At 50.0% G+C, this 17210-nt stretch overlaps 2 protein-coding genes across 10 annotated transcripts in view; one reads left to right on the forward strand and one right to left on the reverse strand.

Annotated features, from left to right (window-relative positions):
- The window catches only part of ARHGEF16 (Rho guanine nucleotide exchange factor 16), a 37192-nt gene extending 32494 nt beyond the window's left edge, over positions 1-4698 (forward strand). The window contains exons 13-15 of one of the 4 annotated variants that reach the window (XR_003095667.1): positions 736-809; positions 984-1116; positions 3153-3254. Coding sequence is in view for 3 of the 4 variants with exons in the window: in XM_025212078.1 (XP_025067863.1) it covers positions 736-809; positions 3153-3254; positions 3944-4083 (316 nt within the window). In the remaining variant the exon portion in view is untranslated. Of the gene's footprint in view, positions 1-735; positions 810-908; positions 1117-3152; positions 3255-3943 lie in introns of those variants that run through there. The other 3 variants (XM_025212078.1, XM_014523326.2, XM_025212093.1) reach the window with 3 other exon arrangements.
- Positions 4699-10608: 5910 nt separating this feature from the next.
- Positions 10609-17210, reverse strand: part of MEGF6 (multiple EGF like domains 6) — a 323257-nt gene continuing 316655 nt past the window's right edge. For all 6 annotated transcript variants that reach the window (XM_014523349.2, XM_014523344.2, XM_025212106.1 and 3 more), the window contains 5 exons: positions 16137-16265; positions 15198-15326; positions 14602-14733; positions 14119-14166; positions 10609-11917 (listed from right to left, as the gene is read on the reverse strand). In XM_014523349.2, the coding sequence (XP_014378835.1) occupies positions 11856-11917; positions 14119-14166; positions 14602-14733; positions 15198-15326; positions 16137-16265 (500 nt within the window). In that variant the 3' untranslated portion in view covers positions 10609-11855. The remainder of the gene's footprint in view (positions 11918-14118; positions 14167-14601; positions 14734-15197; positions 15327-16136; positions 16266-17210) is intronic.

Consider the following 17210-nt stretch of genomic DNA (forward strand, 5'->3'; position numbering starts at 1 on the left):
CAGCTAGTGATTGGCTTGCTAGCCGTATAAGAGGCTTGAGCGGTTTCCGCCCAAGTTGGAGGACTCCACAACCATCTGGAGGAGAAGGACTTCACGTCTCGTGAAGAACTCTAAGCGCTGCGGAGCCTAACGGACCCAGCGTGTACCTTAAGAAGGCTATAGGGGTCGGATCAACCTCTGGCCTCTCCCCGTCGCTGAGCGCGATCCCTCGACGAACCCCTTCCCTGCGCGCAAGTTCCACGGAGCCTAGCAAACTTCATGTGAGTGTATCCAGAGCTCTTCTCCGAGTTGTTTTCTTCGGTTGACACGATGGGCTCGCGGTTTTAGAGCCTTCAGCCGGATTGGGCTAGAGTTCGCGAGATTAGAACTCTTGTCCGCTCTTCTTTCCTATCTGTAACTGCAACTCAAGCAAGTTTTCCTGCCTGCACCGCAACCATCTACGGTGTAAGTAAAACAATCTTTAATCAACCGCTACGCGTCCATGCCTAATTCTAGTCCGCCGGCCTGCATTCCCCGACCCGTGTACCAGGGCTGCTGGCCACAGCCCGCCGCGCGCCCCCGAGGGCCTCGGACCGCTCCCGGCCCGCACAATAACTAGCCCTTCCCTATGAGAAGTTTATTTGGATGAAAACTATATTTTCCAGTGAAGCTTCCCTAGCATCTCAGGTGTCACTTGCTGCCTTTCTAACTCTAGTATCACCATGTAAAGAGGCCTCAACTCTTTCTTTTTGGCAGGAGCAACCGGGCTCGTTGGATCACTGCGCTGATGCACAGGGAGAATGCACAGAATGACACTTCCAGCAAAGGAGGTAAAGAAACCAAACCCCCTCTCTGCGACACTGCGTTTTACTGTCTTAAATCCTGCCTGTAACTAGTGCCTGATGCCTGTTCATTATCCTGTGCTTAAGGGCTGTAAAGCTGTCCCTCCTGAGGTCACAGGCTCTGGTTGAGATTTTTTGGGATCTGATAAGAGTGTCATGCAGGTGTATCCTATGAAGGAGTCATTCTTCTGTGAGGGAAGCCATAGGGCACAGCTGCTCACCAGCCCAGCATTTGCCTGAGTAGATCAGACTTTTCCTGAAGAGCCCAGATGACTCTGAAAGTGTCTCCTAGAAGGTACAAATTGTCTTGTAATGTCATAAAGCAGAAGATAAGGCAGGGTGGCACCATATAGACTAACTTGTTTGGAGAGAGTGAGCTACAGCCTAAGCATCTCATGAAGTAGTTTGTAGCCTATGAAAATTCATGCCTGTCTGAACTAATTAGTCTCTAAGGCAGCGATTCTCAACCAGGGCGACTTGTGATCCTTTGAAGGGTGCCACGGGGTACCACAAGATGTGCAAACGGGAGTCACAAGATGAACTCGAGTGCTTTCACGTAGCTGTTTGTAGCGTTACAAACATTCTGACCTCTTCTTTGCAACAGAAGACTTTCTCTGGTGTTTTTTCTGTAGTCAAAAAACAAATGAAAGCTCAGAGCTGGCATTTTCATGGGGCACCTCAGGTCTATTGAGGAGTGCCACAAGTCTAAGCAGGTTGAGAAGCACTGCTCTAAGGTGCCACCATGCCCCACCTTCTACCTAACTTCAACTAACTAGGCTAACTACCTCGCTGACTCTCTCTCGACTCATTATAAAGCAATGAGGATGCTCAGTAAGGGAAGGGGACCTGCTGTATTTTAAGGACTGCTCCCTTTTTTCCAAATACCTCATTACCAAATACAAAAGCAGGACCCTTACCCAGCTGCCACTAGGAAGGCCTGAGAGCAGGAGAGGGAGAGACATATGCTCCCTCTACTGGCCTTGGCGCCTCAGCTGCTAACTCGTATAATTCCTTGTCTCCCAAATCCATTCAGGTTGGGAATAAACCAGGAAGTAAACACCAGTGCTGTTGTGCTGCCAAGCCCTGCAAAGATGGGGGGTGGGAATGGGGATGCTTGCTAAGTGAAAATGTGAAAGCTGATAAAATGGAGCGTTAAGCTGCTTCTGCCGCTTTTATTTTAACCTGAATAGCTGGAAACATTCATAATGCTTTGCTAATCATCCTCAGCATCCGAATTACTACAGCAGTGTTATCGACCTAGCACTGCCAGCACCAAGTACAGGGAAGTTGATAGTCAGTGGCTCCTCTCCTCCCCACCCAAATAGCGCTGAGAATGACTTAAAAATCCTAGGATTTAAAATTGATACATTTTGGGTTCCTTCCTTCCCTCCATGGCCTCTGTGTCTCTGAGTTTGTTGGGGTAAATCAGGTTGCTAGAATCTGTTTTTAAATGAAAGCTGTAACCCTCCTGGAATCACTTGATTCCAGAAGCTGAAGCATTCAGATAAGCACAAAATGTGACCACACTCATGGTAAAATGGCCAGAGACAGCCATGCTGTGAATCACCTTCAGAAAGACCCCAGCCCCCAAACCACCTTAGTAGCAAACTCCCCACAAAATCAAATGGAAGTGCGGGCAGCGCTGGCTGGGGCAAGCCAAGCCCCCGGGACTGCAGGGGGGTTTGTTTTGTGCCCACTCGGTTGTTTTGTTCTGGGGTTCTGGCCATAGCACGCAAAAGCCCAAACCCTGCAAGCTTGCATGGCTTTTGTTTGAAACCAGCACGTCCCACAGGACTCCCTCTGGAGTCTGTAGTGCCGCCCACACCCACAGAGAGGCACATGGAGTTTCTTAAGCAATGTGCACAGGGAACACCACTCAGACATTAATACAGAGGGAGCAGGATAGGAGGGATTTCTGTAGCAATGTGGGTGTAAGCAGGTTCAGGAGAAGAGCAGAGGCTGTCCCATGAGTAGGGGCAACAGCATGAGAGAAATAGGGGATTGGAGGGTCCACAGACTGGGAGGGACAGGGGGACCAGAGGGGTGCAGGTGGGGTGAGCAGTGTCTTGATGCTGGTCACTGGGAGCTGGACTCAAGTGGCTTCTTGTTACCAAACCTGACTGGGCTCTAGAGAAGTCCACCTACACGATCCCCACTGCAGCAGGGCTTGTCCTCCCAGGCTGAGCCTTCTCTCAGGTTAGGGGTAACTTCTAATCACAAGGCCTGGCTGTGGTTTCCAGTGGGCTGTTGCATTTTCCAACATTTTATCACTTCTATTCCATAGTTCCTTTTTAGCCAGCAATTGTGGTGTGTGTCTCTCTTCTCCCTCAGATCTGAGCCAGGTGGAGATAATCAGGGCACACTTGGCTAAACAGACGGATGAAATTTCGCTGCAGCAGGGAGATGTTGTCTTGGTCCTGGGTGGAGAAGATGGTAAGTCATGTGGGTGCCCAAAGAGTGGGAAGTGTGGGCTGGGAGCTAGAGCGGAGGCCTGGGAGCCAGAGCTTTGGAGTGGGGTCTGATCCAGGTAGGAGGCTTTCAGGGTTACAGACAAGGAAGCCCAGCACTAGAGCTAACACCCTACATGTCTTAGAGAAGCAAAACCACAGGATCGCTTATGGGCTCGGAGCTCCCTGTAGTGTCTGCCACCTGCATGTTAGCTACTGTCCATGCCCATTGGCAACTCTCCTGTGACACCCTCCAGTCCCAGAATGTGTCCAGTCCACAGTCCGGTAATCCAGCGATCTGGCTCCAACAGTGCCTAGCACAGCTGCTCAGAGGCAGGAGCAGGAAGCATAACCGTAACAATTTTGCTTCGCGATTGGGGCAGCTGGCTTAGGCCTCTCCATTTCAAGGTTCCTCGTAGAGGTGTAAGATGTTCTGAAGGTATAAAAAGCTTTGCCCAGGTGGCACCAGCAGCAGTTGAGCTGTGTTTACATTCCTTTTGGGTAAGTGCATGCTCCAGGTACAAATGCAATCAGAGTGCAGAATGCTTGCCTGATGTGGGAGATTTCCTGGCTGGCTCATGCTCTGTGGACGAGGGTGGCAGCAGGTGCAGCATGTGCTCCCTGGCTGGGTGCAGTCCTTTCCCATCTCACAGAATACTCTGCTCCTTCCTTCAGGCTGGTACTTGGGTGAGAGGCTTCGAGACGGCGAGAGAGGCTGGTTCCCCCAGTCGTGTGCACAGCAGATCACCGATCGCAGTGCCGTGGAGCGCAACGTCCGCCGCCTGGAGCGGCTGCGCATAGAGACGGACGTATAGGTCGCCAGCCACAACAGGTGTTCCTGTGAGGATTTATAAGGCTCTGAGCCACGGCCCTATGAGCTGGCAGGGCCATAGACCATGCTGGAGGGAAGGCCAGGAGCACACGCCTGCCAGCTCCCCTGACTTCCCTTCAGGCTGCTGCTCTTCAGAGAAAACTGGTTCCCCTTCTTGCCATGCCAGTGCTGTGCAGTGACACAAGTTACATGTCCATGTCTTGGTTGTGACCTATCTGTGAGGGCTTTGGACTGGGACAGGGATGGTTTCATGTCATCCAACCTAGTCTGACCCCTCCATTACAGCTAGCCAAACCTGTAAGAATCGATTGGAGTTTGCTGCTAGAAATTGTGCTCCTTGCTTTGAAGCATTGAGCTTCCCAGAGAAATTTATACAGCCCACTCAGGCTGGAGCTTTTGTACTGTTTGCCCATCACTGTCACTGGTTCACTTTTATTCTCTGTGCCATTGTCTCCTGCCTTTAGCCCTGGGACTAATGCATGCTGGGGACACGCACAGCCAAGGTGAATTTGCAGCTGTCACATATAGGGCTTCCTTGCATTGGCGGGATGGTGGGGAATGTGTTTGCAGGTTGGTTTTTATAAATAAATATGCATAAAGCAGATATGTGTTTTTGGCTTTGTTAATGATTCAAGCTCTCTCTCTCCTCCGGTGGGTGAGTAGCAGGTGCTCTCTACAGAGAAGCTGCAGTACAAAACCAACCAGGTTTGCAGCATTTCCCAAACACAAGCATTTCCCTGAGTGCTGCTTCTAGGTTTTAGCCAAACCAGGCGAGCTCTTGGTAATCATGAGGTTTGCACCGAGTCTGTCCCAACTTCTAGCCTCTGGGTTCCCTGAATCTGGGAGAAGGTGCAAGAACGCTGACTCCTGCCTTTCCTCTGAGTGGCTTGTGCTGCAATTTCCTATTGCTGCTGCCATGTGGGTGTCCAGCCAAGCTGGGGGTGGTATGCAGCAAGGGCAAGACTAGGCCAGGGGATGGCTCCAAGGCTTTTCCAGTCATGGCTGTTGCTGGCTTTTCCAGTTATCCATGGTTGCATGGATGGATTTGGAGAGTGTTTGAAGGGTAGCTGGGCTGCCTCCTTGCCAGGGCATGCCTCTGGTTGGGATTCCCTCAGCGTTCTTAGAGCGTGCTGCTAACCTAGCCAACCAATGCTATGGGTCACTGCCTATGCAGGTATTGAGAGCTGGGGAAGGAGGGGGTCTTGACAAGCCCACTTGCTTCCTCTATGCGTAATTAGGCAGCATCTCTGGTGCCTGGGTCTGGCTCACTCTGCTGCAAGTGCCATTGAAGCCAGTCCTGTGGCTGATCTGGGTGGTGTGTGGCATGTCAGAGGTCAGTGACCAGAAGAGTTTGGAGTCACTGAAAGACTGAACTGCCCCATCGCCATTTGTTATCTCCCATTTGTGTTAGCTGTGCTAGGAGCCAGGATTCCCCCAAGCCCCGCTGCAGGCTAGGCAGGTAGACTCTGCACTGAATGCAGCTCGGGTTTTTGGCCAGAAGGGGGATTTCTTTTTCCATCGTGTTCCAGACAGGTGATTAAAGTCAGAGAGAGCAGGAGTGATGAGCTGTGCCCAGAGGGCTGACTATAAAGTCTCCATCAAGTGCAGTGAGGCAGCCAGCATAGGAAGATATATTATGACGGTGGGAGTCACCCAACAACGATGACGAGTGGTATAACAGGGCGGCCTCTGTACAGCCTCTTGACCTTTGTGAGCACAGAGGGAGTTCTTTGACATTTTCAAACATGAACGTCCACTGTCTAGTAACCAGAATTCTGTGTTTGTGTCCGGGAGTTATTTGTGAGCCCTGGGAAAGGCCCTTGCTCTCTGTGATAGTCTTACAATTTATGCCCTGCATCTTACACAAGGTTTCTTGCTCCCCCTTTTATTTTTCCTTTTTCCTGAATTGTTCCTTTTTGTCATTCAGCTGTTTGTTTAATGTTGGGTCCAGATGGAGGTGTGAAAATGGGCAACTGGAGGTAATTCTTCTACAGAGTAGCTAACAATATGTGAACCCTGTGTGCCAGGCAGCTGGAGGATGGGTTGCTTTGTCTTTGCTAAAAGAGTCTCTCTCTCTCATAGCAGAGCCCATAAAGGTTTTTCTGAACTCTGCAGTAAGTGAATAAAAATCTCCGTCACTGCACAGGATAGATGTTTACAGGAAAGAGACTTTTGTAAAGACTCTTTGTGTCTTTATTAAGGCAAGAATGGGGATTATATGTCTAATGTTCAATTTTTCCCACCAAAGAATAAGTTGGTTTACAGTTGCCTTCCTTCATGTGAGACTGAAAGTATAGACCAATGTGATTCCCTTTTTGTGTGGCTTCAATGCTCTGGATGGCTGATCTGCAGCGACAAGGCAGGGTATTTCAGCACACTATGTTGAGGTTCTAGGTTGAAATGAAGTTGAGGCCACAATCATCCCTCTGTAGCCAGCAATGGATGGAAGATCTGGCTTAGTTTTCCAGCCTGGTTACTTTTATTCTTAAAAAAAAGACTAATTAGGAGAAAGAATGGGGCTGGGGCAGGGCTGCCTTATCAAAGATTTCCCAAGAGCAAGATTGGGTTTGTGGGTTTGCTGGGAAGGAAGCTGTGAATACCCTCCTTCCCTTCCACCCAAGGAAAAGCTTTGAGAGCTGGAATCTTTCAAAACAAATGCCTCGTGCAACAGGTTCATATAATGGTATGTGCCGAGTTATAAAGGGAGCAGTGAGCATCCTGCTCAACACGGTTCATACTGTGCGAGTCAGCTGCCTCTCTCCTCTGTCCTCTTGAGCAAGTGGGTTGTGTGCAGCTGTCAAAGCTTCACGATGGAAAGAATCCTGGGATCCCAGCTCTGCATCACCCCTGCTTGTGGGATGGGGTCAGGGTTCAGGATCCGCGACTCCCAATCCTGTGTTCTCCCCAAATGTTATTTTTCTTAATTTCAGTTGGATGTGTGGTGGGAAGCACTCCGACCTTCATGCTGAGCTGGGAGCAGCTTGCTGGCTTGAGGGCTGCTACAGCCAACATAAAGTGTCATGTCCTAACTGGCTTGGGAGTCTGTACTGAGAGATACTGTTATGTCCTGCTGCTCAGGTTGGCTGACTGGGTGGAAATGAGCCTGTGCATGTGGAGCAGAGAGGCAAACTGCATCTGGGCTGCTTGCTTTGTTATTAAATGAAGTGGGCAGCTCTGACCAGTGGTTCCAGCACAGTAGGCCTGTAGTTATCACTGACCTGCCATTCTGTGTGTGGTATGATGTAATGTATGTATTGAATAGTTCAGCCAAAAACACCGTTATGAGCAGCGAGGCAATTTTGCTGGTTCTTTGTCATTGAATCAATGCAGCAGGAAGCCTGACTCACGTGATACAAGGATGCACCTAGAGAGTTGTATGAGACTTTGCCAACTCAAGGGACTATGGTGCAGGGCTAAGGGGACACCTGAGATTAGCAGTCTGCACAGGGACTGAGACTCCACTGATTTGTGCTGCTGCTTCTGAGTTGTGAAATAAATGGTTCCCCCAGGAGGAACGCATATTGAAACTCTTTGAAGCTGCTTAAAAATGCACTGGTCGGTCACCCTCGCTGCTTGTCCCTGCTGTAAAAGATGCTTTGCAGGTTTGTTTCTTCAGTTGGTCTCAGCTGGCAGGAGGCTTGCTCTGGGGGATGCCAGGTAGAGGTGCCAGGACGGGGCTGGACTTCCAGTGTCAGGCTCACAAGGTAAGGGCCCTTGCATCTCGTAGAGAAAAAAGTGCTCAGTACAAATGGGGTTGGGGGGAGGGGGAAGCCGACTGGCAAACTGAAAGGCTAGCATTGGCTTTGGGGGTTACCATCTCTCCAGCTCTTGGTGAGGGACTGGTATTGCTTACTGCTGGGCAGGTTGGTGTGGGCAGCTGCCTGCCTGCTGGCACCTGTCTACCACCTGCCACATCTGGCAGCGGCACTTGCTTACCCCTGCAACCAGGCAGCTGAAGCAAAATCTGACTTGGTGCCGTTCAGGTGCTGAGCGATCTAGCCTCCAGCAGGTACATTAGCAGGGAGCACCTACGTTGCTCCTACCTAGGCAGGCTCTGTGAGTACTTTGCCCCCATGCCTGTTGCTACAGCTCTTTTCATGAAAGCCCAGGATTGCAGTGTGGGGGAAATACAAGGAAGATTGTCTTCCCCATGGAAGGCCTGCCAGGTTAATTGTCTTGCTGCCTCCTCACTGGAAATTGTGGTGTATCGTGATGGGAAAGGGTATTGCAAGGACATTTGTAAGGTGTGGCACGTAGCAGGGTGCACTACAAGCTGTACACATCATACGTCTCTGGAGCAGACCAACTCAAGAACACAGCTGACTCGCACTTATGCTCTCTGCCCCTTCATGGATACAAACCAGTGTCTGACTAACAGACACACTGGCGCAGGGCACGCTGGCAATTCAAGAGCAAGGAGGGAAGGAGACAGAGCTTCACTGTCTCACCTGTGACCCGTGCGCTGCGTGACCTGCGGTAAGTCACTCCAACGTCCTGAGCCTTTATGTATCCACCTGCAAGGTGGGGTTGTTACTAATGCATTGGCGGGTGAATTTATTCATGTTTGTGCAGTGCTCCGAGAGGAAATAATTGTCTATCGACAGAAGGGGGCTGCCGCGTTCAGCCGGTTACTCGCGGTCCTTCAGCTAATGGCACCACTAGGTGGCAGCCTAGGCTTTGGGAAGTGAACTTTGCTCCCGGTGGCTGAGAGCTAGAATAAGCCTCCAGCTGCTGCTCAGCTCTTCTAGCAACAACGCTTTAGTCTCATGTTGACTTCTTTCTTGTTTTTTAAATCCTCAGTTTTACAAGTTTTTGTTCAGGATCCTCATTAATGATCTGGAAGATGGCATGGAGTGCACCTTCAACAAGGTCACAGATGACACCAAGGGGCAGGGGGAGTAGTAGATACGTTGGAGGGTAGGGCTAGGATTCAGTGTGACCTTGACATATTGGAGGATTGGGCCAAGAGGTATCTCCTGGGGTTCAACAAGGACAAGTGCAAAGTCCTGCACTAAGGATGGGACAATCCCATGCACTAGTACAGGCTGGGGCTGAGTGGCTGGGCAGCAGCTTTGCAGAAAAGGACACGGGTTACAGTAGACAAAAAGCTGAATATGAGCCATCAGTGTGCCCTTGTTGCCAAGAAGGCTAACAGCATACTGGGCTGCATTAGTAGGAGTATTGCCAGAAGATCAAGAGAAGTAATTATTCCCCTCTATTGTGCACTGGTGAGGCCACATCTGGAGTACTGTGCCCAGTTTTGGGACACCCCTCCTCCCACCCACAGTACAGAAAAGATATGGACAAGTTAGAGAGTCCAGCAGAGGGCAGCAAAAATGGTTCGGGGGCTGGGACACAACTTCTGAGGAGAGGCTGAGGGAACTGGGCATATTTAGTCTGCAGCAGAGAAGACTGAGGGGGGATTTAATAGCAGCCTTCAACTACATGAAAGGGATCCAAAGAGGATGGAGCTGGACTGTTTTCAATGGTAACAGATGACAGAACAAGGAGCAATCGTCTTAAGTTGCAGCAAGAGAAGTTTAGGTTGGATATTAGGAAATACGTTCTCACTAGGAGGGTGAAGCACTGGAAGGGGTTACCTAGAGAAGTGGTGGAATCTCCATCCTTGCAGGTTTAAGGCCCAGCTCAACAAAGCCTTGGCTGGATTGATCCAGTTGGGGATGGTCCTGCATTGAGCAGTGGGTTGGACTAGATGTGACCTCCTGAGGTCCCTTCCAGTTCTAAGTTTCTATGACTCTATGTAGTAAATGTGTAGCCCTTTGTGTTCTTTCAGCCAGAAATGGCAGACAGCATTCCAGCCCCAGGGAGCAGCCAGCAAGATACATTGGTGGATTTAAAGAGGAAGGGGATCATAGTAAATGGCACTTGAGAGAAGAGCTCCCCAGGTTTTCTAGCCACTGGTGGGTGGGCTTGTATTTTAATGGACAGCAGGCTGCTGCCAGGGCATGTGGCTAGTAAGTACCTGGGTGGTTCTTCTAGTAGTGCAGAAGGCATCTCGGTCTTTCTGACCTCTAGCCCAAGATGGACCATGGTATCTCTTGGAGAACTCCAGTGCCAGGATAGCACTCTGCAGACCTCAGCACCCACCATGCTCTGCATTGCAACAGGAACTAGAATTGTCCCCTTGCCATGGGGCCTGTCTCCCCAGGGAAGTGATGCGGGGTGAGTTTACAGCATGGCTGTTCCCTGCATGAAAGCAGGATGAAGAGGCAATACATGGATGCAGTCATGCTGTTCAGGAATATGCCTTGATTTGTTTCTGCCTGAAATTCCCACAGGAGAGTGCATTCGGGACATAGGCTGATTGAACCCACTCAGGGTTCGGTCGATATGAACTGTGGCTTGGTAGACGTGATGTAAAATGTGCTGCATAGCAAAAGATTGAGGATTGCTTTTTAGGTACTCCTGGTACATTCAGCTCAGACATGCAACTCGTTCCTTGCCACATGGATACCCTGAATGTATTGAAAAAAGTAGCCATGTTCCCTTCAATTTTTATTAGAATCCAGGCCAGATACCACTTTGTGGTATTTCTGACATAATACTGCCACATTGTGCACTAGGAACCCATCAATTTCCATGAGTACACATAGGAATTATATACATTCTTCATCAAATAAGCATCAGAGTTAATCTCGCTCCTAAAATGTAACTTTCTCGTGCCAAGGAGTCAAGAGGGACAATGTACAGTAGTAAATTTTTGCAATGGCTTAGAATGCAAAATTGCCTTCTGTAAACTTTTGATTGCCTTTTTAAATGCGATCAGGGTTTAGCAGTGCATCTAGACCAGGTTATATATTGGATGATGATTTGCTCATTTGATAAAAGAAGATATAACAATGAATCTCTCTCTTGCTCAGCTAGTACAACCCACTGTTACAGGTTCATACTCACAAACAAGATAGTGTCTCTTGGAAACCTGTGATGCCAAGAGCAGCAGCTGCACACAAGACAGGGCTCAGGAGTTTAACCTGCAGTTCACACAGCCCTTGAAGGACCCCTCACCTGCGAGTGTGAATTGCAGTACGAGCCACAATTCACTAGCAAGTGTTATGACTAATGTTGCATTTATTTAGTATAGGTCCATGTGTAACAGTGGCCATATTCCAGTGGCCAACAGTAAATTAAAGTGGAAAAAAATGATCGTAAGTCCAGAACTCAAGTGGTAAAGTACATCTTCTCCATGCTCTGTTTGGCCACCAGAGAGCAAGGGCAGGTTAGCTATCAAGCATGAAGTCATATTTGTACATCTTCCCATAAATATCTTTACATAAATATGTATTATTGACTATAATAGCAGGTAAACAATAATATAAAAACAATTACAAGAAGAGCCACAGGAGTCCTCTAGCCAAGTGGATTAAGCAACCGTGTCTGCACTGCTGCAGCTTGGACATCATAAAATATAACAAATTGTGTCCAGAAGTCTGTGAGCATTGTGTGCTACCAAAGATGAAAACTCTGTTTCATCTGTTTCCAGCCCTGTGAGTTTTTTACAGGCTTTTTTTAAAGATGTGTTCCCTTCTTGTAGCAAAGATTTAGGTTGCACTTGGTAGGGACAGACATCTTCAAGCTTGCTTTTTAAAAGTAACAGATCCATAATTCTGTTGTAAAATACTCTGTAGTTAAATGTTAACTGGTAAGGAAGTCTTCAACATGGGCTAGTGGCTCACTTAGCCAACTTGTGACTCGCTCCTCTGTGATGATTTTCCTTATGGCTTTGGGCAATGTAGCCTAATGATGGACACGCTGGAACATGCCATGGAGGGAATGGTATGGTGTTCTATGGGGAACCCCTAGAAGGCAAGAAAGAACAACATTACATCTTCAAACCTGAAAGTACTGGTTAACATACGTGATGAACTTGGATGGGCAGTAGCCAGCTCGAGGACAGATAAGATAAAAGTGAATGCTAGTTGTGTTCAGCAAGAACCGAGGTACAGAAGTTAGGCGTGGCAAAGTGCTGCCCCTTGCTGGCCAAAGAACTGTACAGCTCAACAGCAGTGTCAAAAATACACCCACAGGCTAGATCAGATCTGCCCAGAGCACAACGCAAGACTGACCTGTGTGCCGTATCAGGCCTATGGATAACCTTCTCCCTCCCCCAGCATACCTGATCCAGCAGTGGCTCCAGCTGATCTGGGACTCATGCCATATGCAATGGGGGTCCCATACTGGGTGTATGTCCCAGAGCAGATGCCACATGTAGCACACTGGCCCCAGTTGGACTGTGCCTCATCTGGGTGCCCTTTGTACTGCTCTGGGAGCCATGATGCACACACTGCAGGTCCCAGATTCACTGGAACACCTGCTGGATGCTGGGGAGAGGAAGGGGGGTCCCTTGGCCTCCTCCAGTTTGCACACTGGTCCCACTCCACTCATCCAGCCCATGCAGCCAGATGCAGTTGATACTCTTGCCTTAAAGCGAAGTCCAGAAAAGAAAAAAAAATTAAGGTGCCGCCTAAGCCAATGCCCAGGGATGGGATAGGGGGCTCTACTACACACGAGCATTGGGATTACATCCTGTTAATTTCTGAATAGTTCAAGTGGCATGTGCATGTGTACGAGGGCTGATTCTTTCAAACTTCTCAGGTTCCATGGGGGAAGAATGGTTCATAAAGTGACTTAATTTCAGTGTCAAGGCCCCTGTGGGAAGGAATACAGCAGCATTAGGACATGCATCGTCACAGTCTCTGGTAAGAGCACTGGGGCTGGTGTCCGTGCCACGGAGACAGGTTCTGTACTCTCTTCACTGCCTGAGGGTGCATCAGGCCTGGGAAACCTCCAAGACCCTCTGTACAGGGGAGCTGTTGAGTCCTTTCCCTGTCCCACATCACAAGGAAGCCCTGCATTCTCTGTTTCAAGAAGAGTGGCAGTGCTGGGCACCGAACCCCTGCCCCCTCCATTCAGCAATAACTGATTCCTGATAGCATGGAAACGAAGCAACCAAACCCCTAAGTCACGAGGGAAGCAGGGCAAAGTTTGGCCCTTCTGTTCTCCATGTCCATCTGACACCTGGTGCAGTGAAGAGATGAAACTTCAAGGTGTTCGGAAGAGAAGCTTCAGGCAACAGATTCTGCTTCTGGTCTAGGGGTTGTTTTGCTTGTTCCTTTATACTGGAGTCATGGGTTCAAAGTTTGCCTTTGTCACTCCCCGTGGCTGTTCTTAGCCAAGACCATTTTAATGTGGAAGCATTTGGAAGCTTGTTCCTCTCTAAGGTGCTATATGCCCTGCCTTCTGCATGAAGAAGATGGGGCACCTGCCCTGAAGGCAGGGCAAGCTCCCAGCTGAGGTACGTCTTCAATGGACACAGTCAAAGTGCTCCTCCAACCCCGGGATCTCTCCCGCAGCAGAGTGAAACCCCAGCCCCTAGCTGTTGGGCTGCTGCCTTCCCTTCCTCTTGAAATTGGCCATTGTGTAATGGGGCAGAAAGATTCAAGGATCAGAAAAGAGCAGAACTGCTGGTAGTCTGCTGACCTGGGGCTTGGCTTGGGTCTGGGGGGTTGTTTGAATTCCCCCACCCTTGGCTAGTGTTGTCAATGGCTGGCTACAGAATAGCTTACTGCCTCTGATACGGGCACAGTAGATTCTCCGCACCTCCTCCTGCAGCTTTGCTACTGTGGAAGCATCAAGAGGCACCGAGAAAAGGCAGCTGTGAGCAGGCTCACTTAGTTGCCTAGAGTTGGCTGACTTGGTTGGCTTTGGTCTCTGCTCTTCAGGTTGGCATTGTGCATTAGAATCTGGTTGTGGCTGCGCCTTTGGTATCTGCCCTAAAAGTTGGGTTGGTGGCTTCTGAGCTGGGTGTGTGGGCTGTTACACTTTCATTAAAGCAATGAGCATAAAGCATAAAAGGCCTTGTCTACTGCCTAGATCTCTGCAATGAGTTGGGGCTTAAATTCCACTCAGACTCCATGGGCCTGGAGGACCCAGGTGCCTCAGTTGTGATAAGAAGTGGATTAGCATTAGTTTAAAGCTCCAGGGAAGAAACATTACTGACCTGACTCCGCGTCTGAGCGCTGAGCAGCTGGAAGACGAGGGGGGCCACCTGAAAAAAAACCCACGAGGAGGACACACTTTATTCTACAGCAGTATCATGCTGTTAGTTTTGTGCTGACTTTGTCCCCTGAGGCTGAGTCAGACTTGGGAGAAACTTAATACAGAGGCTTGTTTTCACTAATAGCCACTGGCCCTTTAGACACACTAACCCTTTCTGCAGTGAAATGCCCCACCATTAGGCACAGTGAGGGTGGTAACAGCTTGGGAGACCTCAGGGACTGCCTATGCTAGCCTGTGTCTCTACATTAGTAGATTTGGTAAACGGTGTCAGTTCTGCAAATGCCAAGAGAGAGATGCTGAGTCCAGCACCCAGACAATATGACTGAGGCAGTGTGTCTGTGTAGCCATTTACTGCTGTACATCAAGAGCACTACCCCCCACCAGTCCCATCTTAGCCCCATCTGTTTTTTCAGCAGTCAGTTACCTTCTCGGCAGGTGGGGCCTATGTACCCATTCATACAAAGGCATTGGCCATTCTGGGCTCTGCAGTGAGAGTTGAATGTGGCACAGTCACAGGTCATGGTGCAGTCTGGGCCATACTTATTTGTGCGACAGTCTAGGGCAGCAAAAAAGGCTGTTAAGAGTCTTTGCAGGAGCTCAGATTGTTTCAGCGCATTCATGGGGCTTTACGCATTGCTACTGGACAGGCAGGACATGAACATGAAAAGAGACCCTGCAAGCTTGACACCCTTTTTAAAAAAAATCTCTCAGTACAAGGACCACAGCAGCTGCTCCCAATCTGAACACCAATGTACAGAGCTTGCCCCAGAGGCTATGAGAGCACTTCAGCACCCATCCTTCCCCCTCCCATGCCTGTCTTGGATGTGGCTCCCTGACTCCAAGTGCCAACTAGCAGAGGGAGACGTGTTTTCTGACAGCAGACAGCATGGGAGTTTAGCACTAAGCAGTGCTGCACCACACGAGAGCACCTGCACCCCCACAACTGTCATTGTAATGCTGACCCTGCAAGCCCAAGCCATGGGGAATGACCACCCCAACCCCATCCAGGTTGTCACTCACCCAAGTCACATTTGGGCCCAGTTTTTCCAGGAGGACACAGACAGCGCCCAGTGGCTGGATCGCATGGCACATTGCCTTCACAGTCGCATGTTCTCTGGCATCCCTCCCCATATTTCCCTGCCTCACAACCTGCAGTCATAAAAGAAGCAGGTCAAGAGCAGCAGAGAGTTGTGCCAAGGATGCCAAGCCCTGTGCTTCCTGCTAGTGACCATGTCAACAGAAAGGTGGGATGCTGTCAGACATGCTGCTGGGACAGCTAGGGCTATTCAGAGCTCAGCTCCCCTTGGATGAAATCCATAGCAAATACAGAGCAGGACTCAGCTGCCAACAGGTGCAGGAAAAGTTGGCCTCAAGTGGTGGAAGGGTTGGCTGGCGGGGAGGGGAAACAGGACTGACCCTCTGTGCTCCCTTTGGAGATGATGGCTGTGAGGTGCAGTTTGTGATTCAGAATAGCACAAGGAGGGGAAACACAGAACTAACTGCTTGATTCAGGTCTATTATTTTTGGTGCCACTTGTCTAAAATTCAGCTGGCGCCAAAGAGCTGAAAACAGCTCTTGAATTGCTCTGAAGGCCAGCTGGCAAGTGAGGCAGGTAACTAGCCCTCAGGATTCAGGGTGCCAGTGCTTGTGACACCCTTTCCTGGGCCACAGTTGCCTGGCAGCTGTCGGCTACTTGAATACTGGGCAGCCCAGTGGATTGGCAGCTGGTAAGAGCTGAGCAGATGCACAGCTTAGTCACAGAGCACCATGAAACAACTCAATGTGCCTACTTTTCAGACTGGTTCTCAGAGCAGTGTGATTTGACAGCACAGCACAGCGTTCTCACAAGCGCAGCCATGCACAGAGAGACCGGCAGGCGCTGGAAGCACGTCCCCTGGCCAGCGCTACGGATGTCATACATTGATGTTAACATGAGTGAGAGCAGGGCATGTGCCATACCTGTTTGGCAGTGGGCACCATAGAAGCCAGCAGGACACAGGCACCGCCCAGTCACTGGATCACACGTGGCTCCATTGTGACAGTCACACAGCTCCTGGCAGCTGAGACCATGGAAACCTGGTGGGCAACCTGGGGAAGAAGAAACCCATGGGAAAGCTGATTAGGAGCCACAGCAGGCAATAGGGCAGTTGCACCCAGAGAAGGCCCCTTCCATTAACCCTCCTGTCAGCTGTGGGAAAGAAGAAAAGGCATTGGACCTGGGCAGTTAGAAGTCCAGCACTGGGCTGCAAGGTGGGCTTGAGACCTTGTCTTTTTATATTTATTGCACCAAAGGTTATAGTGCTCAAGCTTTTACTCTGCCTTAGCTCTGGCCTTGTCGTCCCTTCCTCCACCCCCCCAACAATCCCTTCAAAGACATTTGTGCATGCATGCATGCACACATATATGCACATGCGTGCGCACACGCGCACACACACACACACACACACACAGTGGGGGGGGCGAACATGAAAGAGAGGGAGAGTGAGTGTGTGTGTGTGTGTGTGTGTGTGTGTGTGTGTGTGTGTGTGTGGGTGGGTATAGGGTGTAGGGAGCAGTGTGGGCTAGGCTGCAGACGCTATATGTGCATGGCGTGGCGGGCATGGCCTACAGTGTGGGTGACACAGCTGTATGCATTGGGCGTTTTGGTGGTGGGGGGGGGGGGGGGGGGTACGTATGCCGAAGTGGGAGGAGTGTTGGGGTGCTGTCAGGGCAGACACTGGCCAGCGGATCAGGCACACAAACACTGTGTATGTGAGGGGTTGGGTCTAGGGGGCACTGTGCATGTATTTTACTAGTAGACACTCTGTATTTGTCTAGGGTGTGGACACCAGGGGGGGATGTGTGTACATGTGTGCATGCATCCATGCCTGTCAGACCTTGCTTGCATTTAACTGTGCACCCATGCTCTTTTGGCATGGGGATGGAGAGGTGGTCAGCTCAGACAGGTGATATGCAGGGGGACAAAGACAGTGCTGTCTGAACCCCTGCTTCCGTGTGCCCAGAGGTTGGGAGTTCAGGGGTGGCGCAGGAATG

Source organism: Alligator sinensis, unplaced genomic scaffold (genome assembly GCF_000455745.1).
Source record: "Alligator sinensis unplaced genomic scaffold, ASM45574v1 scaffold366_1, whole genome shotgun sequence".
Classification (NCBI taxonomy): Eukaryota; Metazoa; Chordata; order Crocodylia; family Alligatoridae; genus Alligator; species Alligator sinensis.